The sequence below is a fragment of the Chiroxiphia lanceolata genome, chromosome 3 (genome assembly GCF_009829145.1).
Source record: "Chiroxiphia lanceolata isolate bChiLan1 chromosome 3, bChiLan1.pri, whole genome shotgun sequence".
Classification (NCBI taxonomy): domain Eukaryota; kingdom Metazoa; phylum Chordata; class Aves; order Passeriformes; family Pipridae; genus Chiroxiphia; species Chiroxiphia lanceolata.
This window is the reverse complement of record NC_045639.1, coordinates 85,710,689-85,736,016: the sequence shown is the minus strand read 5'-3', so window position 1 is coordinate 85,736,016 and position 25,328 is coordinate 85,710,689. Positions and strand designations below refer to the sequence as shown.

Sequence of the window (25,328 nt, the reverse complement as noted above, 5' to 3'; positions counted from 1 at the left end):
TGGTGAGGGGGCAGAGAAGAGGAAGGACAGTGCCCCTTCTTTTCCTTCCTTCTGGTATGTATCTGTTCTGTCCTGACCATGAATGTTTATGGTTGTACTTTTTATGGTTGGGTTGGGTTTCCCCTATTCTTCTGGTGGTGGAGAAAAGCAGATTGGGGAAAAACCTTTGTATTTAGCTGGAGAAGGGTTTTTTTCCTGGTTTTCAGGAAAATATCCATACACTTTACATTGCAGACTGAAGCTAGAACTTGCTAACAACTGTGGAGTTTGCTAAAACATGGCTTTAATCACAAAAGCATCTGTGCATGCTGCCTTTCTTCTGTCTTCTAGAGCTGTGGTGCCCTGTTTCCTGACCAGACCCTCACGTTCTGGTCCAGTTCAGATTATTCCTCCTGCTCTTTTACATCTCTCTCCATAGGCAGCGCTGCTACCCCGCATCTCTCTCTCGCTTTATAATTTCTGAGTGCTTTTAGCCTCCTTATTTGAAGACAGTACTGAAAAGGATAAGGGGTGATGGAAATAAGGAGTAGGGTAGTGACTGGCTGTGGAGGGAAGCGTACGTAGTGCTGGCAGACAGGAAGGGTTTAGGAGGCTTTTTGGAGCAAGTATATACCTCTTTGCTACAGGCCTGTTGGCCTCATTTGGCTTTGGATGTCAGCCCACATGCTGACGTCCCCTGGCAATCCCTATTGCATGTGTTTGAGTGTTGTATTGCCCCTCCTTCTACCAACCATGCCAAATTTAGCCATAATTTAACAGCAGTAGCTCACACTATGTATTTTGGGCTATTTGTGTAACTAGCCACTGCTAATTTGGGTGCTAGCTTTAGGATGATATCTGAGGAGTATAACACATTTAAGAAAACCATAAACTCAACAGGCCTGCAGGTCTTCTTGTTTGAAGAAAAAGTATTTTTCACTCCCTGGACAGTTTAGACCTTGGTATTTATGCTTCCTCCTTTTTTTTTTTTTTGTCTTCTTCTTCTTTAAACAACAACAAAAAAAATGTATATTTTGGACAGGAAAAAAAATCCGGAAGAACATTGAGGAACGTTATTTTTTATTTCTCTGATGTGAGGTTTTTGAAATAGACTCAGCAGTAGAAAAAACTCTATTTGCCACTGCAAGGAAAATGCTTTTCTGTAAACATTCCCTAAGCATGGATATGTGAGCACAGCTCTCGGAAGAAAGATGTGGCACCATTTCATTAAATCAGTCTGAAGTGAATCCAGTTATATTTTTTCTGTTCTTGCACAAGACTAAGAAGGAATGAGCATGTAGGTAGAAAAGCTTAAGTGAGAAAGTCTATTTGTAGCAATATATATGCCACATGAACTAGAATATACAGTCAGTCCTAACTTGATGTAAATTAGAGACTGAAGTGCTGCTGTACTGATACGTATTGGCACAAGCTCTAATTCACTGTGCCAAGCCATACAGTCATTTTCCTGGAACCTCTGTCCTTTTTTTGGATGTTGAAACATTTATGTCTAGTCCTAGTGCTAGTGGTGTCAGCTCAAGAAAGGGTACCATAACTTTCTGGGTTTGGATCAGGCCCATGCAAAGGAAAGCATTTAAGATGCCATTATTTGTGTGTCTCTCCATAGGTCTAAAAAAACACACGTGTTTCGTTCTGTCAAACTTTTTCTATTTGCTTTATTGATAACAATACTATTAGACTGTGCCACCAAATGGCAGGGTGAAAAGGTACATTAAAAAGATGACAATTTCCCCCTGATGTCTATACTGGTGACATGTCACTACCACACTGTCTTTGATTCCTCTTCTGCTGGATAATCCAAGGATTCTGAGGAAAAGGAAGCAGGACAGTGTGGCATTTGTTTTCCCTCTATCTCCATGTAGTTTCTCGAGGCAGTATTTATTGAATGAACACAGCACAAGCTTCAGGAATTCTGTAAAAGAAATGATTTTGCAAGTCATGAGGATATTTTTTTCATGTGACTTCTGTGGGGATTTTTGGTTGTTTGTTTTGTAACTTTCTTCAAGATTAGTCTGCAACAGTCCACTGAATTTTCCTGCCTCCCCCTGCAGCTAGGTCATGGCTCCCAGCTGGACGTTTTCTTTGACTAATCCCTTGTGGTAGCAGGGGCCTGTGCCCTTGCCTGGTCTCTCCACTCTCTAGTCCACTGCAGTTGTGCTGGTTACTCCACTGCTGCAGAGGGCAGATGGGATGAGTCAGGAGGAAGCATTTGGTGGTCTGCAGTGCCTGGTGTAGGTGGCTTAACTGTTCTGTGCTCTCTTCTGAACTTACTTCTTCTGCCTGGTGTTAGTTTACATGTAATCACTGGGAGCTGTATTTAATAATTGAACATATTCCTTGCAGGGATATGTTGAAGGAGGGTGACAACTGTTGCCATTTTTGGAGACAGTAGACTTGACTGATCCCATGTGTAAATCATGTGAAGTGTTACACACTGTATGTGGGTAAAAGTGTCCAGCTGCATGATGGCAGAGCTGCCAGCAGAGCAGTGCCATGTGCTAACTGTTGGACCTTGGTTAATTCCTTATAAACCTGAAATTGCTGTATGATTAAATATAACCGTAATTCATCAAGCGAACAGAAAAATGTGGTGAATTTCTGCCATTCAGCATTAGCATAAAGGAAACATTTTGCCTATGGCTCTTGCCTGAGCACATCTGAGGCCATCCCTAGGCATGGCTGGGCAGAGCTCCATGGAATTGACTACAGCTTGGTAGTCTCTGAGAACATGGGAAAATCTTGCATGACAGGGAAATTCACTACAGCGCTGAAGAATTTCAGATCTACCCAGGCTACTCAGTTCCTAACAAAATAGGTATGCAGTGACATGAACTGGAAGATTACCTCATGCCCAACAGCCTCTTTTATGATCTCCACTGGCTGGGAATTAGTGCTCTGGGCTTTCTCAGCAGTCAGGGAGGCTATAGCTCCCTACCGCTGATTCAGAAGGTAAACACTTTCTGAGTTGCACAAAGGAAAAGTAACTGTGATATAAATCTCCCTCCTCCCCTACTCTCTCCCCACCTGCGTCATGTCTGCATCTGGCTCCGACCTGATGTTAGGTCTCCCGGGCCCCGGAACACGAAAGAAACTCTGCCTTCAGATTCCTGTCTTTTGCATTCTAGTTGTTCTCAAAACAGGTGGAGGCAAGCAGGCACTGCCCTGATGAGAAAGGCTGTGAAGTACCCACCCTGTTACTTGAAAGGCTGCTTTGCAGGCTGGTAGATGCTGCACAGGGTGATGTGCAGCACTCCCCTTCTTGCTCTGCCCTTGTGCTGCAAGGGTACTACTGTGTTTGCATTGGCGTGGGTAAAGATGGAAATAGAAACTTCGTGGTGTGGGCTATGGTATGAGTATCAGATTTGTACTTTGTGTCTCCCAGTGTACTGAAGTCACTGCTGTAGCCATTGCTATAATTAGGTTTGTGGGTTGGATTTAAGATAGTGCAGCAGTACTTAACCATGTGCGTATCCATTCAGACATGTTGTTGAAGGTTTCTGGTCCTTGCTAATAACCACTTATCAGCAGTTACAAAGATTATTTTTTCTCTGGTGGCACAGTGTTATGGGTTGTGGTTGTACAAACCTCAGCTTCAGCACAGCCTTATTTCACAGAGGAACAGAAACTAGAGAAGGGTAAAGCTTTTAGTGTACAACTGAGAGAAATTTTAGGAGGTATCTTTGTACCATGTCTGTTGTTGCTAGTTGCCCTACATCTTGCTCCCTTTACAGTGAAATATAATCCCCTAAAAGTAATTCTTCCTAGTTAACAGTAACTCCCTTTCTCCTAAGTTAGGAAGACATAATTTTCCTTTAGCTAAAATGATGTCTCTCTTAGTACAATTGTTTGGGCATGGGGTTTTTTGGGTAGGTGTTGGGAATAAATATATCGGTGATTCCAGAGTTTACATTGCCTATGGATCAGGTATTCTGCAGAACTTTGTAATTCTTCTCCTGGAACTGACGGTTGTCCTGTAGCCCTGTGTGCCAAGCAAGCTTGGCCAAGTGTGGAGCTCCCTGCCGCTGTGCAATGGGGCAGTTTGCCCTCTCCACTGACTACTGAAAAAAGTGTGTGTTTTGCTGGAGACTCCTGTCTGGAAAACCTCGAGGGCCAGTGAGGTTGCTCGGAGTCAAGGACTACATGGGTTGGTTCTCAAGGGAAGAGGGAAATGGGATGATAGGAAAAAAACCGTGGCTTTAACAGCCGCATAAACATGTTGTGGAAAGAACTTTGTTCCTTAGGGCCCAGTACGGCCCATCCCTGTTAAGCTTTTGAATACCAAAATGAGGTACTGGAGTGTGCTACCCACAAACTTCATTTGTGGGATGTAAGTCATTTGGTTTAACCCAGGTTATAATTTGAACAGATGATACATGCTGGACAGCACTTTTCCTTTAGTGCTCTGGCATCATCCAAGACAATCTGTGTTCGGTTCATTGAGACTTCCTTCTGTTTGTTACCGTCAAAGGAAAGAATTCATTGACTTTTAAAATTAACATTTTTTGAAGTTCAGAGGTCAAGTGGTTGCTTCATCTTGGAATGCTTTTACGTCCAGGATCAAGAAGGACATAAGTAAACAAATTAAATTTTTTTTTAATTTGCTTACTCCATGAAACAATTGAGTGAAAGACAGGTATAAACCCATTGCATTTTAGGAGGTATAAAAAGGTCTAACTGAGTGGAATCAGCAGGAGAAAATATGAGTCAATGTGAGTCAGCAGTGTGCCCAGGCAGCCAAAAGGGGAAACCCCATCCTTGAGGCGTGCATCAAGCACAGCATTACCAGCCGATCAAGAAAGCCGATTATGCCACTGCATTCAGTGTTGGTGCCGCCTTACCTGGAATACTGTGTGCAGTTATGTGCCCCGCAGTTTAAGAAGGATGTGAAGGTTCTTGAATGCATCCAGAGGAGGGCAGAAAAGTTGGTGACAGGGCTGGAAGGCATGACCTGTCAGGAGCAGCTACAGACTTTGGGTTTGTCTAGTTTGGCTGAGGGGCAACCTCATGGCTCACTACAGCTTCCAGAGGATGGGAAGTGGAAAGGGAGATGTGATCTCTTCTCTCTGCTATAGGAGACATAACTATCTCATCTCCCTATGCTATAGTAGACATAGGAATGGTTGAAAGCTGCACTGGAGAAGGATCAGACTGGACATGAGGAAACACTACTGAGAGGGTGATCAAACACTGCAACAGGTTTCCTAGAGATATGATTGATGTTTGAAACCTGTCAGTGTTTAAGAGGCTTTTGGACAATGCCCTTAATAACATGCTTTACTTTTGGTGAGCCTTAAGTGATCAAGCAGTTGGACTAGATGACCATTGTAGCTCCCTTCCAACTGAAATGTTCTCTTCTGTTCTCTGCTAATCTAAAATACATTACATAATTAAAATAAAAGCTGTGGCATTAATGGCTTCATAATGTAATCATATCTGGGAGCTTAATAGCTCCTTTATTTGAATTCTAAAATATTTGAGGTCACATTATCTAAAATAGTCAAAGCAATAAGTAATATTAGCCCAAATATATTGATATGTTGGTTACTTTTTCCCATGGTGACGTAATGCAGTGAGGTTAATTCTGGATTCTCCTTTGCTTAAGGGTGGTAAATTCTGCACGTGGTTTTGAAAATTTCAGCCTTTGTCTGGACTGCAGAATTAATGGTAAATAATAACTCGAATGGAATAGGGGGTTGAATGGGTTGTAAAAGTGTGAATGTAAAGGAGAGTGTTCAGGTGGAGAACATGGACATCAGCCCCCACCAAACAGAGAAGTAATGTTGCTGTAGATTGGAGTTCATACTTTTACAGCCCTGCAAAACGTATCAGACACCTTCCATCAGCCATGGAAGGGAAGAAGGGGTGGAGTAGATGTATCTGGTGAAGAAGCTGAGAAATTGTGCCCATTAAAGCAGCAGCTTTCAATTACAGTAGAGGTAATGGCTGGGCACAGACATGCTACCATGCTGCTGGTTTTGTTTTGTAGCAGTGACACCACCAGGTAGGAAGTTACTTCTAGAGGGAATGGCCAGAATAAAGGCAGTTTTTTGCTGTTTTGCCTTCTGCAATATTGTGTAATTTAAAGTATTTTCCTTTTTTTTATTCCTTCTAGAAAAGTTGTCAGTCTTGATAAAAATAACTACAGAAATTAGTTACTTACTAAACTGCAGAGGTGATTAGTAGGTGATATGCTGGGTTTCTCTTACATGTGGTGGAGTTGCAGAATCAACTTCTTAGCAGAAGCAGAGGGCAGTGGTACCTGAGAGGGAAGTGATTCTCAAGGACAACAGTGCCAAACCATATCCTCCTTGTTCAGGTAGCTCCCAGCTACCTGAGGGTACTGTTGGTACCCTCAGAACATTATATAAGTGGAGCACTGCATTCTAGTTTTTCTGGGCTGTTCTGCTCTGGCTGGTTCTTTTAGGAGATTTGTGATGGTAGTGATTGTTAGGGAGTTGTTGAATCTGGTAGCTTCATGATTGGGGGATAGTGTCTCTGACTAGGTTATTGGGGTTCCCCCCTGCTGGTGTGCCTCTGGGCTTGTGGTGATGCGTGTGTGATGGGCTGAGTGCTCCCTTGGCATGGGGAGTTACTTGGCTGTTACTTGGATTCCACGTCTACTGTCTTTCCTTTGTGCTCCTTCAGATGTCTGTGGAGATGAGCTGCTTATCCTGTGATCTAATAGTGGCCGACTGTGGCCCTAAGAGGACTTAGGAATAACTGCGAGGAATGGGATGTTTGGTGAAGTATAAGCACAGTATGTCAATACTGACTAATGCAGCAGTTGCTCCAGGCTATATATTTTTTAGGTTCATGTCAAGACAATGTTTAGCAGCAATTAGTGGGCCGATAAACGTGTTTATGCTGGCCAGCCAGTCACAGCCGTTGCGTGTATGTTGGCTGGATGGTCCATGTGCCCTGAGCTCCAGAGCTGCATGAAGGGAATTCATTTGTCCAACAGGTATTATGGGTAGTGAAGTGGGGAGGAGCACTGCTCATGTAAGATAATGTTGATGTTTTGGTAAGTTTCTGTTAATTAATCTTACAGATTTCTGACAGTGTGATATTTCTTCTTTTTTATTCAGATTCCTTTGGGACTCTTGTTCTTCCAATAGTAAGTATTTCTTTCCCTTCCTTCTTCCTCAGAAAATGTTGACTCTCTGTAAATCACCATCAACAGCTGGTGTTGATGAGATGATATATTTTGCATGTGATCCCAACTATTTTCACAGTCTCAGATGAGTGTATAAGCCAAGGAGTTTTCAGGTCAAATGCTCTACTGCTTGTTAGAAGTAATTATAGGATCTAGGAGCTGATTTCCAGTATCAACAGGAACTATCATAAAATTTGAACACAGAAATTTGCTTTGTGGCTTTTTTGACTGGCTGATACCTACATCAATATTTTAGACACACCATGAGGGCTAATTAGAGGTGAAAGAATTGTGTGAAGTAATAACTGAGAAACACTAAAATAAAAATATTTATATGCAGTCTTCGTAAGGATTTGGAAATGCACATTCATTGAAAAGTACATAATAAGCAACGAAATTGTATCTTGAATTGTGAGTCATGTGTGAATCCCAAATTTATAATCCTGGATGTTCATCTTGAAAACCCAGTCTAGAGAACTGGGTATTTATATCAGAAAAAAAAGATTTGCCAATGTCATCCATAAGTCTGAGTATCCCTAAATCCAGTGGGTTTAAATTCTGATCTCAAATAAACTGTGGGTCTGATTAAATAATCTGGAAATGTTTGATAGATGGATAATCAATGATAGTGAGCAGCTCAACATTATGAAGATTACTAGGTTGAAATACATCTGTATGAACTATACTTTAGCAAACATAGAAAAATGTGTTCATAGAAAAAGAGGAAAAAAATGAAATTAACAGGTTCCTTAATAAAATCTGGCCAGGTCTTAAAGTGTTCAAGCACCTAAAATTAGGCGGGGTAGATTCTTCCCTCTCTCGCCACTATCTGAAATGTCTCATTTTTTAGTAGCAAGATTTTTTTTTCATTTGTGTAGCCACAGTAGACTTATGTTTTGTCCAAAGTATAATTTGCTAGCAGAAGGTGGGTAATGAGTTTTTGGATTCAGCCTCATCTTTTCCAGAGGAAACAGTAGCTGCCTTGTCTGAGGTGTTTGTGATGGTGGCTGGTGTAGTCAGGAGAAGTACGTGAGATGGCCCTTTTCTCTCTTGTGTTAGGAGTGCCAAAAGGGGGATAGTAATACCATTCATTTGGTGATGTTTTGACTAAGATAAAATATTTTCACAGCAAATTTCTACTACTTAGTGTTAAAAGCTGCCTTGATTATATTTGGGTTGAGAAACAACCCTTTAGAGAAGGGTTGGTGGGGCCGAGGTAGTTACTATTATTGTAGCAGTGACCTTCTGGAAGTGTTGTATTAGTGCAGTTTCTGTTAGCATAGATGTGTGAAACAGAAGATGGGTTACTTTGCACCTCATCTGTCCTGATACACTGCCATGGCAATGTAAACTTCATTGTCTCTGACCATTACATTAAGAAAGGTACAACAGGCAATTTTGTTACCATGTTATGGGAAGGAAAGATCTTTTGAAATATAAAAAGTATAAAAATCGAGGGAGCAACCTATGCTATCTATCATTATTCATGATAGAAAGAGGTACAGGAAAATATATGAGGTCTCTGAATGGCATTTACAGACTTTTAAAGAAGTCAAAACCAGTATTTGCAAGCATGTTAAAATAATGCTGTAAGAGCACGATTTACTTCTATGATGAGCCAAAGCAAACTTATTTTCTCCCATTTTGATTTTGAATGGTTATAATATGTCCTGGACTTCTTGTCTGCTTTTTTGGGAATACAGGTTCTTTAATAAATAGCAATGTTCATAAATACATTAGTTTTGAGGTAATATTTGACAGATGCAGTAGGTAAGGCTGTTCCTCCTATTTAGGATATTGCAGAATACTTGGCCTGGAATTTGGAGTGTGTTGAAATATGTGAATCATATGTTCTTGGCAATGTGTGCACAAAAAACCTGCCGCTGAAGAAAATGCAGGATCTATTTCGGTGTGGAACTTTGCACATAAAATTTAGTTACATAAGTCCAGATTTTAAAGGGGGAATATCTTCTTCCTGTATCATCATGTGCCTGTTCATGGATAAAAACAGCCTGTTTATTTTTCCCCTTCCTGATTTTTTTCCTGGCTTGTTTTTAAAAACAGAAAGTCAACAGAAGGGGATGGAGTTATAGTTGATTCCTCTTTATAGGTAAACACAAAGAGAAGAAAATGTATTTGATACAGATGTTTGCATCTACCTCATTTGCCACCCTGTGACATTTTCCCTTGTTTGTGAATTCCTGTTACCTCACTGTGTGCTGTTAAAACAAGCTTTGACAGCACTACAGCTTTTCTTTATAGGACTTGGTAGAATACTTCTGATGTGATGTGCCTGGTGAGTTTACAGCTGTAATTTTCATTACACTGCAGAAGCACTGCTTCAGTTCCATATGTTATGCTGAAAAATGCAAGCCTGTCTGCTTTAGTTGAGTTAACTCCAGAGGTTTTACTTCAGATTTGCTGTTGTAATTCCAAGCAGAAGCATGTGACTCTTTAAGCTTTTCAGCAGCGCTGCTTCTTGGAATGAGCTGTGTGCTGTGTTAAAACCGTTTTCCTTCTTCAAAGAGACACTCTGGCAGTACAGAAGCCAGCACCTGGTCTGGAATGTCCCTGGGGTCATTGGTTGTCTGTGAAGACTCTGCTCAGATGAAATTCCCATGTGCTGCAGCATCTCTGCTTCCAGCCTTTCAATCCCTGTGACTGGGATTCCTCTCAGCTAACTTCAGGATGTGAAGTTATGCACCTGAATTACGAGCTCTAAATTTCCTCTGTCCACTGGAAAGACACACAGAGAGAGGGAGAAACCTGTACATGGTTACTCTAATCTTACATGGTATAAATTTCTTTGCCAGTGATATTTGTCTCTTTTCTGCCAGCACTGAAGGAGCCTTGGGTGTCTATCCCAAATAAGTTAACCATATAAAATGACTCTTCCTTTATTTCTTAATATTTTGGGAAGAATAATTATTTTTCTTTCTAGAAGAGTTACAGTGTGTGCTGTAATTTTGAAACATTAAACTGAAATGAGACAAATGTTTCTATTGAAAAGCAGTACCTCACCTCATAAGATACTCTGTATTTGAGTTTCCTACCCCATAGAACATAAAGCTAAAGATTGTAAAAAATGAAGTGCAAGGTTCTCTTACTGTCCTGCTCATTTTGCTCACACATACCTTCTTCAGACCTTTTATTTTTAGAAAATTTGTTTCAAAAAAGTGATGAAGTCAGAAAAATATTAGCCCCTTGTATCAAATCCAAGAAATTTCTAAATAACTGTGAAAAGAAAAGAAAGAGCACAATGTGTATGTGTGTGAGTCTATGAATTGTATGAGAATACGTGGATACTTACATTGTTGAAAACCTGATTACTACTGAAAATTAGATGCAAATCTGTTAAAAAGATGCCTCTGATGACACATTTTCAGGTAACTGTTGAAATAGCACTTTAAAGTCCTGAAAAAAATCCCCTTTCACTTGTTGAGAATTTACATAAGTTGACAAGTTCAGGTATGTATTAGATCTTTATATCAAATGTTTTTTAAATAATAATATCTTCAAGAATATTTTTGATGGTTAACAGAAAGTCACTATTTTATTTTAAGCTGCCTTTGAACAGTGCTTCTGGGAATTATGAATTACTGGTGGAAGGCCGTGCTGATGGCCGGCACATCTTCTCTAACCGTACCAGCTTGATGTACATGTCAAAGAGCATCTCCGTATTCATCCAGACTGATAAATCTATGTACAAACCAGGACAAGATGTGCTGTTTCGGATTGTTACTGTGTATCCTGATCTAAAACCTTACAAAGTGCCTCTGAATATATACATCCGAGTAAGTATCCACAGGAATACAGTTATAAATTGGCCTGTGTCATATGTTCCAAATTTATGTGACAAATAAAGATGATATTTATTGCTACCTAAATCTTGCTAGCAGGACCACTGGCATTTACAATGTAGCTTGACTTTTCTCCTAGGACCCTCGGAAGAAGTTGATTCAGCAGTGGTTGATGGAGGAAGGTGATTTGGGTGTACTTTCCAAAAAATTGCAGTTATCAATGAACCCTCCCCTAGGAGACTGGTCCATAGAGGTGGAAGTGAACGTGAGTATTAACATTGCCAAGTCACAGAGAGATTTATTTCTTTTGGTTGATGTGAATAAAATTGTGTTTACTTTGCTGAAACCAGTTACTAACATGGACCATGAGATGCAGAAATCCTTCCCTTATGACAAATATCATGCAAGATACTATGCAAGGACATTATGCAAACCTCACAATATTTTCAGTAGTGTATGGTTTTGTAAGGAAGGATACAAAAATCCCCAAACATGTTTTATCCCAAAGCCGTTTTTTTGATTCTAAAATAAAAATGCTTTTAAAAACGTGAGGGGGTTTTAATATTAACATGCAAGAAAGACCTTATGGAGAACTGTGTGAGGAGTTTTTTTGGGGGTTGTATTTTTTTTTTTACCGAAATCCTGTTACGTTTATTTTGCAAGCAAATACACAGAAATTCAGGGGTGTTTCATCAATTTGCAATGACTAATGAGTTACTGAGGAAAAAATAACTACGTAAAGTAGAAAGGATGTCTAGTAATGCACAACTATTCGAGTAAAAAAAAAATGGAACAATCTGCGTTGCATGTTGCTATTGGTAGTAGTTCTCTCAGTTCAGTCCTTTAAGCTGTACGCTCCTCATAGACCATGGAAAATGTTGCAAAAATAGCCAGAGATTTAGCTGTTCAAAACTCTGTGTGTCAAGTTTATTCAATCTGCTTTTAAATGCTGTAATTTGGGAACTGCATTTCCAACTTGGCTTGCAGTGGCTGTTCAGGGACATTTAGCAAGTACAAACAGGACTACTTAATGTTCCATGAGAGAGATGATGGGGTAGAAAGCAGAAAAACTCATGTGATCATTTATTACTTGAGAGTAATGTTTACCAGTACCGGTTATATACTTGATAGATTTCTATAGGCTGAAGTATGTGAGGGTGGTGTTCAAGTGAGTGTCAGGACTGGATTTTTCAAAAGTGTTCTCATGTGGGTGTGGAGTTGTTGCTGTTGTCTGTGATGGGAAAAATGTATTAAGTTGTTCCTGCCCTAATCTGTGTACTCTGCCACCCCTTCTCATCCCCAGACTTCAGTAGCTTCTCAGTCATGCTGAGGCAACTGTAATCAGGACGGAATCTGAAGTGCGATGGGGAAGTGACCACATTGAAAAGCATCTGTGTGTTTTTCTTTGCCTAGACCAGACTGGTTCACTGGTCTGGTTGACATCCATCCCCACTCACAGCTACATAGCTGCTTTTCAGCTGGTGGGGAAGTGTGGCTCAGACATGGGAACAAAGGCTGGTGACAGTGGTGGGCTACTTGCCAGGTGAAAGTGTGTTTATGAAATGTTGCTTGGGCTTTCTGCAGAGGCTCAAGTAATCCTGAAGTCAGGAGATCATCGATGAAGGAACTGCAGCAGCTGTTTTCAGGATCTAAATGAGTGCTGCTCCCTCCTGAAACAAAAACAGAAAGAAAAAAAATGAAGTTGTAAAGTTGAAAGAAAAATACCTTATAGATTCAACTCGGCTAGTGAAACAGCTGTGAGAAAAGACAAGTGAAGTGAAATCTTAGTAGACGATAGTTGATGGTATTCTAAATTTTAGCCTTTTAGTACTATTACAGAGGTTAATGATCCTGGAAAACATATGTCAGGGTGGGAATGTCTCTCAAGTCATGAGGAAGAAGGAGAGAGTAAATAGGGAACGTTTTGTTCACAGTCTCTTTCAACACATAGCTCCAGGGCATCAGGTAAAGGAGGTAAAGAGAGATTTCAAAATAACTAAAACAGCATAACTGTACTGCAGAACACAGTGGATATTGTGAATACTGAGAATTCAAGTGGGATTGAGAAATGTCTGGACACATTCATCGTACACTCCATTGAGAACGGATAACTAGAAACCCCTGAGGTGTCAGGTCAAGACAGAGTGTCACTGCTGGCTGTCCTCATTGATGCAGTTGCCTGCCTAGGTGTTGAACCTTGCTGCAAAAGAGTGGACATTGGCTCTCATATTAGATCTATCAGGCTACAACCTTTCCTAGGCTGTCTGTATCATATTTTCATCTAATTTTCCCTACTATTAAATTTTTAAAATTTAGGGTTTTAACATAAGAGTTTTGGGGTACTTAATAGAGCTCTACATGCTTCAGCAACATGAAGAATATCCAGGGTCATGGATAATGCTCATCACTCTAGGATATTTTTCTCTGTTCACCACTGTTATAGAAGACAATTCAAGGTGAAAGTCTTGCAAAGTGGTTTTGGTACATATATTAAAGTGGTCTTTTGGGAAAAGACAATCTTGGGCAGAACAGAAGTGGAATTCTTTTATTTCATTGACAGAGGAAATGGTTAATACTTAAGAAACACTGTGTTTAATAAGTGGGGGAAAAAAAGGAACTAGCAGATAGCTATCAGTATAAATGAAAGTCTGAACTCTTGCATGTACGTAGGAAATGTAAAGATCCCAAGGAAAACTTAATGGTTAATAATAAAAGTATGAAAGAGTTTTTAAAGCTTGCTAGAAACAAAAGGAATTCCGGCAGTGGTGTAGCCTGGTAGCATGAGGAAACAGTAACTGTGTGGCAAAGGGGAAAACTTTTAACAGGGATGATGATTTTTAGTAGTTAAGTGAATCTCACTGTGGGCAGTTTTGAAAAGACCATCAGAGGATGAACATTCTTAACAGAAAAGAGTGAGGTAACATGGGAAACTATAGACTTGTCATCTGGTATGAGAAAAACAATGACAAAGGTGACTTGGGATTCCACTGATTAAAAATTACATTATTTAAGGCTAGTATGGAATTGGTTAATAAGGTAGACTTAATGACGTAACAGATTTCTGAAAAGGCTTTTCACTGTACGAAGTCTTAGTGAAAAACAGTGGTGTGTATACAGTCTGTCAAAGAAGGATGGATTGATTTTTGTGCAATTGACAATCACCCAAGGTGTTTCTGATATAAACTGATGACAGAGTTTGCATGTGGAGCCAGGGAAGACAGCTCCATGGTAGGAGAGACTGCAGAAGTCTGCTCTGTTGACTGTATATCAGAGGATCAAATGAATCAACGGATTTGTTCATTACAGTCTGAGAGTGCTGTTACAGGTTTTCAAGGCTTTTTAATCTAGTGGAGAAAGGCATAATATGAACCAACTAATAGAAATTGAAACCAGACAAATTCTGTGTGGCATATATATGTCTTTCATCGATAAAGTGCTTATTCACTGGAACAAACGAAAAAGTGGGAGTGAGCGTTTTTCTGTTACTTGATGGTTGACTTTGTGTAAGATGCATTTTAAATGCAGATTGCTGGAGTAGCTGAATACAAAGGAACAAAACCTGGGATAAAAGAAGATCAGGCTAAATGGTTCCTTTATACACCAAACTCTTTGAATTGAAAATTAAAATAGAGAAGAAAAAGAAGAGTATATTATAATAAAAAAAAGAAAAAGAAATTTTAGGCTTTGGGGTACAGAAAAATGTGGCTATTCTTACAGTGCTTATCCTTTGAGAATAAAGCAGCAACTCCAAGCCCCACACATAGATAGTCATGTTTACTTTCAGACCATTTTTGTTCACACCTTCTCTGCTTTAATTTTCAAATTCAATGTTGACTATAATGACAAAACAGTATGCATTATTTCTGTAGCATGTGCCTACACAGTATCTTAAACTGGATAAGGCTGTCATATGCAAAATATATTAAGTGACTGTTTCAATATTCACACTATTACATTAGGTCTGCCTACTGTGTTGTCTCACAGACTGGTTTTTTTCTGATAGCACGACAACCACTGAATTGATGAAACCTGAAAGAAACTTTACAGAATAAAGGAAAAGAACTTTTTTGATGGGAAACTCTACTTAGTTCTCTTGGTTACTATGCCCTGAAATACAAGATCGTATGGGATGGGATTCAGTCTGAGGTTTAAGCTGTGTGGATATCTCTATGGTGGTGATGTGGTGAAGATTTAATTGATGTTTAGTGAAAGCTAGTGCATGACTTGATCACTCCTAGTGGATATTTCTGGCTATTGTCTGGATATTCCTTGCTGTTCTACAGCGATTTGGCTGTCAGAGGAAGGTACAGTTTTCTACAGTGTTATATATAAAGTTGCATTATATATATATATATATATTCACCAATCTCTTCCTGATAACAGAGGTCACTGAGAAATTGGATTTACTGCTAAGGAATACTTAGTATGTGTCTGGAGTTTTTAATAGATTATCTACCTATCTGTAACTAGTACTGCTAGCTCTGAATCTGCATGGCACTCAGTGCAGCTTATGGATATATTCAGGGCTTTAGAAAGATCTTCAGATGGCAAACCCAGACTGATCTCTGCATGACTTACTATCTTGATGCCATGACCTGAACTTTCTAGCTAAATAGCCAGCTGTCCAGCCTTTCTTTCTCGGATTTCACTCGTCTTTTAAGAGTGTTGTTAACTGAGTAACATTTCCCTTCTAGTGGTTACACATCAGTTTCCAAGTGTACTGAGTTTTGATTCTTGGAAGTGTTGCCTCTGAATCCTGTTTTAAATCAGGTTTTGGCTGCTTGCTGCCGTTAAACATCCTGTAGTACTTTTTTTTTTCAATAAGAGTTCAGGTGTTAGTACAGCTGTTCCAGGAAAACTCAAGACAAGAGTAATTACAGTCTGGTTCCCAAGTCTCCACCTTGTATTTTAGTTGGACATCTTATATTTCCTGTTATGGAGCCTTTCTCTGAAAGGCTTTTAGTTGCTGAGTTTTAGTAGCATGCACCTCCAACCAGAAGTTGTTGCTAGTTATATGGCATTTTGTAATCTAATTTATGGAAGTTGTTATTTATAAATTTATGATCAAATATTGAAGAGTAGTAATGTTTCAGGTGCAATGAGGGCTTTGTAAAATATTTTAAGAGTTAATTGTTTTTAAAACTTCAGCTATTAAGCAACATTCAAAATCAACTGGGAATGATTATATACTTTACACTTTGAATTTTTTTGGTTTTTGATGTTTTATGTCTGTTACAGTGTATCCACTATGAATTCTGTTATGTTTTACTGCTAGGTCAGTAACAGATTTCACATTTGATCCATCAAGTTTGATGTTCTGTATAGAATTGCTTAAAAAAAGTGTCACTTTCCTTCAAAATCAGGTTGTACATAAAACCTTTGGCATTGGCTGTGGTGCATTCAGTAGTTTGCAAATGCACACTGATTCAGTCATGATCTGATAGTGTGAATACTAGTGACACTGGAGACTGTGATGTTGGATTTGAACAGAATTTTATTTTGGGGTTTGTTTCCTACATTTGAAAATAAAACATGGAAGTGATCACAAAATGCTTCTGTTATTTCTGTCTAGACAAAAATCTGTTTTATTTAGCTGCAAAGCCAGAGTGAAGGAGTGCTCCTGACATGGCCTGTGAGATGATGGGGTAGCCTCTGGAATGCAGCTGGTGCTAGCACTTATCTTTTTCAGGGCCCTTGGGCCACATCCAGAGTCTTTCCCGATGCTCTAACTTGTGATGCACCTCAATGTCAGAAACAAATAAGGAAACGGACCCAGGGCAGATTAAGTTCAGGGACTTTTGGTTCCAAAGAAGAAAAAATCTGCGGGGAATGGTTCGTGTGACCTCACTTGTTGGATCAGACCCCAATCACTTAAAACAGGACTGGTTCATCACAACAGAGCAAAACCTGGACTGTAGTTGTTAAGGATTCTTAGATGTCAGGATCCACAGCACCTAAGGCTCAGCTGCAGAAAGGCTCCATCATCCTCACTATCCCACAATACTTTTATGGATCTCTTTTTGGTGCTATTTTCTTACTCTGGCTAATGGGCACAGAATGCAATAGGTGTTTCGCAGTTTAAGAAATTATGACAGTGCAAAATGTTATTAGTCTGGAAGGGTGAGTATGTTTAAGAAGCAAGAGAAGGCATGGAAGGCAAAACCTGTACTAGAATAAAGCAGCTTTGGAAACAAGTGAAATAGGCATGGTGGTGTTTTTCTATCTTAAAAAAAACCTGCTTAAAATCTCTTTTGCATGGTATATAAAACCAACTGCTTGCCTCAAAAGCCACTATTCTTGGAAACTGGTTTAGCAACTTCCCATTCAATATATTTGAACAATATTTGCAGAGAGACAGCCCTGCCCTGATGAACTAAAGTGATAAAGTGGTTGAAATGATGTTACTTGTCTTGCTCCAAACTAGCTGGCTGAAAAGTGTGTTAGTGGCTTGGTATTCACATCATCAAGATGACTAGTAGGGTCTTTTCCTTTCCCTGAACTGTGAAGCATGATTTCTGTCACAAAACTTGTCATTTTAGAGAAGGTACAGATAGGAGTGCTAGTCTCACTGTAATCTCTGTTTTCTACTAAAGAATTCTCCTAGTTTTTAGTTGTTTCTTTGTTGTTGTTGTTCTACCTTAAGATAATGTGAAAAAAAATTTCATTTTCAAGGGAGATGCTTTTTCATCCTGCTCTCTAAGGTAGTGTTCTGGTCATTGCTTAATTGGTAAGAGTGACATATATACTTAACATTGGAAATAAAAGGTATACAGAGAACAAGATGTGAGATAAATTCGCTACAGATAATTTTCCTAAGATACATATTCCTAAGATTACCTTATAGTAATCTGATTGTGGACTGCTGTAGCATTTCTAAGTGTTGTGATTTGCATAAATGTTGTGAAAATAGCGGATTCTGCAAATATATTTTCAAACCTAGGAATATTAATATGGCATTCTTTTTGGTGATCAGTGACTTAATCATGGAATTGGCAGAAATCTGATTTTTACTTTGATAGAAGTATTTTGGTAGGAAAATTGTAAATAGATATGTATAAATGGCTTGGCCTGAAATGCTAAAAAATTAAGAAAATTGCTAAAAATTAAACAGTTTGGAAAGTCATTGATCAGGTTTCCAGCTAAGGTCCTGGTCCTACTGTTTTTAGCACAGGAGCTCACTTGCTACAGACACTTGTTCCTGTCTGACATATCTTGATGCCACCTGACAATTGGTTAAACCCCTCTGAGGAAAATCAGTAAATAAGTGAAAAAAAAAATAGAAAAATAGGAAAATAGAACGCAATAACAATGTATTGTATAGTTTTTTGGTTTTTTCCAATTGATTTTAACTAACAAAGAAATAAGACAGGAAGATACAACACAAAATATCTCCACCGAAGTAAGTATGAGTGTACACTGTAGCTACATTTTATCTGTCTTTTGAGTAAATGTGGAACTATAAGATTAACATGCTTTTGAAATGATCTTGTCCACTAGATACACGCTGTAGTAGCTTCTGATTTGTAGAAGTTATTTTTAAATGAGGTAGTAAAGATACGGCTGGTAGGTCGGTCATGATTTATCCTGATGACTGTGACTGCTTATGCTAGATAGTTTTCTGTTAGCTGGCTCAGGTATTCTGGCTTTTTATACAGAAACCAGCCATATGTAGATGACTGCAGATTGAAAACTCCACAAGCTTTTCATTTTATATACTTACAATCTACTTCATGTAAAGTTCTGTGTCCTTCTCTTGTGCAAATACATACTACTGGTTCCTACAGGAGCTGATAGTGGTTGAACCATGATTTAAAATCACACCAAGTCAGAAATTGTAGTTTAACTTGAATATGGGTGGAATTTGGCCAAGAAGGTATGTTAAACTTACTAATCTAATTATAATTTTTTCATATGAATTTTTTCAATAGGGTCAAGTTCATTATCAAAGATTTAAAGTGATGGAATATGGTAAGTGTTATTTAAGGGCATTTAGTAGTGACCAAAATTGTTAGTGATTCTCCATTAATTTATACTAGCTTAACTCGGCTAGCAGGAACCCTTTACTCACAGAAAGTTTAATTTCCAAATGTCTTGCTTTTCTGAGACTGACAAAAAAATGCTGTCTTATCAGCTCCCTGTTTATATTTGATAGTTTTAATGACCTTCTACTGTAGTGTCTGGATGTCATGCAGTCTTAAAAATGCTTATCTTAAGCCTGTGGGATGCAGTTATTGTCCATGTTTTTCCAGGATCATGCAGGCAATGGGTTCATCCCAAAATATCTGTATAATAGCTGATTGTGGAGCTTGCTGATGATTCTGTAAAGACTGAGTAAACTAAAAGTTTTGTATTTCAGTTTTACAAGCTTATATGCAGGCGGTTTTTATGATGCTTGTTCTCTTTTTAACAAAAAGTCTTAGTCTGGGGCATGCATAGGGTTAAAAATATATCTTACCTTATACTCCTTAGGAAACTATAGTAGTAATCTTTATCAAATTACATGTTCTACCCTTATTACTTAAAAAAACCTAATATTCCTTCTGTGAATTTAACACTTTTTGTAATTTTTTTTTTTTAGTTTTACCAAAATTTGATGTCATGATAACAACACCATTATACTACTCTCTGAGAGATGAAGATGTAACTGGTGTTGTCACTGCCAAGTAAGTAAATCATTGATACTGTTGTAATGCTTACTCTTAAGAAAATTACTGTGGGTCTCTAAGTGTCAAAGTAAAAGCTTATACTTAGAATTCTAAAAAAGCCCCATCTAGTCAAAATTAGTTGGCTAACATCCATTTCTAGTTACTGGATTTTGTTGTGTAACAAGGTTCGATAGATCTTCAGGCTTTTAGTAAGTTCTTCTGATCTGGTAAACATACTTCTAGACTATAGCCTATACATTTGCAGCTACTTTATTTGAATTTTTTTTTAAGTTTTCTGATTATAATGTATATTTTGAGGCTTTTTTCTTTTGTCCTTATGGTTCTTTTATGGTCTCTCCAACTTACCATGTCAAGGTCTGTAGGTAGAGTGACTCTATTTTATTAGACTACTTGGAAATTAGGCAAACTTCTATGAACATCCTTCTTGATCCAATATATCAACGTTGTGGATTTCAAGTATAGGTTTCTCCTACCTATCAAAATACTTATACCTGTAAATGGGTGAAGAATTAAAAGCTCTTGAGAAATTCAGGAGAGGATTCAGTGAAGACTATTGTATAAATAATATTTTATTTTTTATTTGAGCAAATATCTAGACAAAAATTTAGTATGCAATAATCTCAAATAGAAATTAGTTTTATTTTTGGAAGATTAAAACCAGATGGAGGTACCTGACAGATCCACCCAAGAAGACTGGAAATAAAGGTCTTTCACGGGTTATTTAATGCCATAGAATATGTACCTTCTAAACAAACACTCCATTGATAAGTGAAATGCAGAAGTGATTGTTTAACAAGCTATTTAAGTTAAAGGTTTGGACTTCAAGAAAAAACTTCCATCCCTAGAGCCAATACTACCTGATATTGTAAACCATCTGATAAAACAAACTATAAAGGCTGGATTGACAAGGGGCCCTGAGCAACCTGATCTACTGGGTGGCATCCCTGCCCATGGCGAGGGGAGTTGGAACTATATGACCTTTAAGGGCCCTTCTATCCCAAAGTGTTCTATGATTATATGAATCAAAGAAGGGCCAATTTTTTAAAATAGGTTTTCCTCATTTTTCCCCATTCTCCTTTGCTTTTGGAATCCATTATATGCCAGAGTGTATTTGGTTTCCTGAGTTGTTTTCATCTTTCACAGGGTACACGGCTCCTTCATTTGGTATACTCATAAGGGAGTTGAAAGTGTACCTGTCTGCTGCAATAAATTTGTACTTAGATGTCAGTAAATCATCTGAGATTGAGTCCAAGCAGTGACAAAGTTTTACTGATACATCATATTTATTTATAGAGAGTGACTTCATTCCTGGTGACTGTTTTTATAGGCATAATACCTCTTTATACGAAGAGCTTATATGCCCCTCACACTTATAGATGTCATGTAACCCTTTTCCTTTTTCATCTCTGGGGTATTATTAGATTAGCGCAGTGATGTTGTCCAATGGCAGTATCATTTCAAGGTTAAAGGCAACTTACTGTTGTAATTAGGTCTGCTTGGAAAGACTGAGTTCAGATACAAGACAGTGTTGTCAAGAGTTATTCTTGTAACTACACTGTTTCATTTTTCTTTCCCTCTGCTTTTCAGCTTTGATATTACTTAAGCAGTGTGTAGTGATTTAAAGTACTTTAAAGTTATCACATCTGAATGTGTTACTGCTGAGGACTAGAATGATTTTAGGTATCCTGTCTGTCCCATGTTGTCCTTCCTCACCCCCTACCCTGCTTCTCTGTCTCAATCTGGTAATGTCACAGTGCGTCTTACATACAACTTCAAAATGTTTATACAAAATTTTTATTTTATTGCTGCTCAGTGAGTGCAGGTTGCTAATATCATCCTAAGAAATGAATACATTACAGTTTTCAGATTTGCCACACCTGGAAATGATGTTTGTTATGTAATAATGCCATGATTTCTTGGGACAGTGGTTACTAAATAATTTGAGTACAAGTATCTTGAGATATCTTGTGTTAGCAGTGCTTGGTAAGCAAACCCTTGCACTTAGCACATCCCATTTTAATTCTACTGTATATTAATTATGATGCTACATCAGTGTTCTATTCAAAAACTTGCTTCCAGTTAATATAGTTAATTTTTCTACATTGTAGAGCCCATAGCGATTGTAATAGGTTTATAGAGCTTGTGTGCAGGTTTTGGACTTCCAGATTTAGTGTTAATAAACTGGTCTCAGTATTGCAAACCCACGTTTCAAAGTAGAAATGTGTTCTAGCCATGTTTGAGACCAGGGAAAATTATTTTGGTAGAATCTTTTGCCTTGAGAGCTCTTCAGGTGTATTGTTTCTCTTTGACTGGTGTGTTTCAGGTACACGTATGGAAAACCAGTAAAAGGAACTGTAACAGTCACATGCCTTTCTGTCTCTTACTGGACAAACAAGAGAAATATAACAATGACAATGGAGGTGAGTTGTCTCTTAGCAGTTTCTTTAAGCCTGTGTTATTTTGTGGGTTAAACAATGCCTGGAACCATTTGGAGATGCTGAGTTCAGCTGGCATGGTCTGTGTAGTGACTTGCATGGAGAGCGTTAAACTCTCTTCAGTTTCCAACCTGAAGTGTCAGTGTCCGTTCAGACTGCTTTTTGGGAATGATACTTGGCACCTGTGGTTCTTTGACCTGTGCCTGGAAGTTATTTTGGAGAGCACTAGTTGGCCTGGGTAGAAAAATTTTCTGGGAGCTACTGCAGCACCACTGGTGCTGGAGGACACAGGCCCAGAAATGCTCCCTGACTCTGTGTCTGCCCCTTCACACTCAGCCCTGTGTTACAAGGCCAGAGGAGAACACGTCAATTGTCTAGGTGGAGCTCCAACATGGTGGAAACCAAAGCATTTTGCCTAATAATTGCCTAGTAATGACATTTGATCTACTGCACTAATTAAAAAATTTAAAAGGACATACAGTTTCAAACTGAAGACCTAAAAGAGGTGATAGATTCTTTGCATTCTTTTTGCAAAATCAGACATTTTACTTTTGAGATGTGAACTGTGTTTAAAAAAAAGTTAAATTTCTGCTACATGGTATGCCTGTCACTTTCTGTTTGCTGACTTCAGCAGCTATCTAACTTCAGTGCCTTCAGCAGCACCTAGTCTACAGAAGCTCTGAGCTCAGTGATGTTCAATAGGTTATACCCACCTTGTTGGGTAGGTATATCTACGTGTTCGTTGTATTTTTCTATAAAGCATAGATGCCACTGCTCTAGCTATGTAGAAGTGGATCATTCTAGACACTGGGAAAAAAATATAAGTAACTTTCTCCATAAAGCATTGTTGCCTCTAAAAAAGTAGTGAGCTTTACTGGATTTAATAAAAATTGCTGCTGAAAGTGAAAAATAAAGATCAGCATTGATGATTTTCTGGTGTTGACAAAACTTTTATGTGAGGAGAGCTACAGGACTTAACCAGAAATAAGCAGTTGTAGATGGAAAGGTGTCCTTGGCTTTTCTGTCTCAACAATTATTTTTTTCTACATTGTAGATAAACGGATCTGTGAATGTAACCTGTAACAAACTTATGTTGCAAAACTTGAATGCTGAGCAGTCCTGGCACCAAGGTGATAATGATTACACAGAGCCAATAGAAATGATTGCAGTGGTCACTGAGTCTCTCACAGGTATGTGGATGTGTGATGTCTGAGAGAAAGCCAGAGTAGGCGGTGCTGAAAGAGCTTACTGCTGTGTGGAAGAGCTTGGAGCGCTAGGAAAGCATCATGTGCTGATGTCAGCACAAACCATCCACGTGCAATTGTATCATCTGAACTGTTGCTTGCCTAGATATTAAATAGTTTAACCAGCTGTTAATTTGGTTGAATGGAGTTTTATGTTAAATGATTTATTGAATAACCAAGAAATATGTTCAGATGGGAACTTAAAGTCAATGACTGATCACTTTTGATGAGAACAGGCATAAAGAATTGCTAGCATTAGCCTGAATCTTACAAATTTAAGCTGAACCATAAACTTACCTTCTTGTGCGTTTGTAAATCACATTAGCTGATTCTCTGGCCCCATGTTGTCCCCCTATCTAGCCTCTTCTAGACCCACTGATTTGCAAACTAAGGTTTTTTTGTGAGTTTGTGTTCCGCTGCACTTGCGTATTAGAAAAAAAAGCATTTGTACAAAATTTCTACCAGTCCCAGAAACTAGGTTTCATTACAGACATTACTAGAAACCCTGTCAAGGTGAAGTTGGTTGATTTGGGATTAATAAGTTCCTTCCTTGTGTCATTCTGGAGTGGAGCCCTATGTGTGGTACGTCTTATTTAGCGTTGTGGGAGGCAGTACCAGTGCATGTACCACCTTTGCACTGATGCCTAGCTGGAAGGATGAAGAGCGAGAGGAGTGGAAATGATGAAAACTATGATTGAATTATTTATAAATCATGGACAGTAAATTTTATTGCTGCTAAAGTAATGTGTATGTTAAATGCATATTGTCTAAACATATACAATTATTCAACAGGAATTTCCCAAAATTCAAGTACCATCATATTTCCGAAGCAAAGTGATTATTTTATTGAATTTCTGGACTACTCTAGAGTTATAAAACCTTCTCTGAACTTCATAGCTACTGTAAGTTCTTTTCTTTTATTATAATCTGTGCCTAAACAAATATGACATCTCCTGTGTTTTTGCTTAGATGACAAAGTTTGCCTTGGATTTTTAAGCGTAAGTTACAGATTTGATTTCAAATTACCTCTTTTTCATGACACGTATCAGCAAATACTAAACTTAAAGGCATTTGCTCTAGAAAAGTATAATGAGTTCCAATCCTCCTAATAGTATCTGCATATCTAAGTGTGTATATATATATATATATATACACAAATATATACTTTATATAATACATATATATATGCAAGCTGCCGTTACAAAATTCAGTGAAACTCATTAAACCACATTGCTCTCAAGTGAAAGTGTTGGTTTTGCCTTCTGTCCTATCTTTCTTATACCAGTTGCAGTCCACTCAAAGTATTTAATGTTCTTCATGCTGTTCATAGTTTGCATTTGGTATTTGTACATTTTGCAGAGGTTGCATATTGCACCACTGCATTTTGCTTGAAAAAGGGAATCAACTTTACAGTTCCTGAGCCTTTACTGTATAGACCTAAATACCAGTAAAATAGGCTGAATATACACTTTCAGAGTAGCTTGGCTCAAGCTATAGCTTCATGCTAGCCTGATCATTTGGGCTTTTGTTTTTCGTCCATTTTATTTTCCTTGCCAGCATTCCATTTTGACTCCAGCTCTGACCTGCTTTTCCTCCTCTCCTAAAGATGATCTGAGTGAGAAGTAGCTGAGACATTTAGCAATGCTTACAGCTGGCAGAGAGAAAGGTATCAGTTATGCTCCTAGAGGAGCATGAAGGAACAACTGCTGCTGTTACTAAAAAGCAGAGATCTGCATATCTGTGCAGAGAGAGAGCATAAGAAAATAATGACGGGCAGGAGAGATAATGCAGTGGCAGATATATGGTTTGAAAAAGAAAAGAGAAGCATTAGTTCAGTGCTTTTAAATACAGATGTTGATTTTTTGGAGTATATAATGCAGAATGAGAATGTTTTTAGAGTGGATGAGAATCTGCTTGTGTGTGGGGATAAAGGTTGATGTAAATTGTAAGAAGTTGCAGACTGTCAATTTTGGGCCTAGTTTCAGTCTTTTCTTCAACTCAGTTGATGAATCCATAAGCACATCTGACTC

At 38.5% G+C, this 25,328-nt stretch overlaps 1 protein-coding gene across 1 annotated transcript in view; it reads left to right on the top strand.

Annotated features, from left to right (window-relative positions):
- Window positions 1–25,328, top strand: part of CD109 (CD109 molecule) — a 74,946-nt gene that overhangs the window by 9,803 nt on the left and 39,815 nt on the right. The window contains exons 3-10 of the mRNA XM_032684084.1: window positions 7,086–7,114; window positions 10,717–10,947; window positions 11,093–11,218; window positions 18,882–18,921; window positions 19,532–19,616; window positions 21,943–22,039; window positions 23,109–23,244; window positions 24,091–24,200. Of these exons, the coding sequence (XP_032539975.1) occupies window positions 7,086–7,114; window positions 10,717–10,947; window positions 11,093–11,218; window positions 18,882–18,921; window positions 19,532–19,616; window positions 21,943–22,039; window positions 23,109–23,244; window positions 24,091–24,200 (854 nt within the window). The remainder of the gene's footprint in view (window positions 1–7,085; window positions 7,115–10,716; window positions 10,948–11,092; window positions 11,219–18,881; window positions 18,922–19,531; window positions 19,617–21,942; window positions 22,040–23,108; window positions 23,245–24,090; window positions 24,201–25,328) is intronic.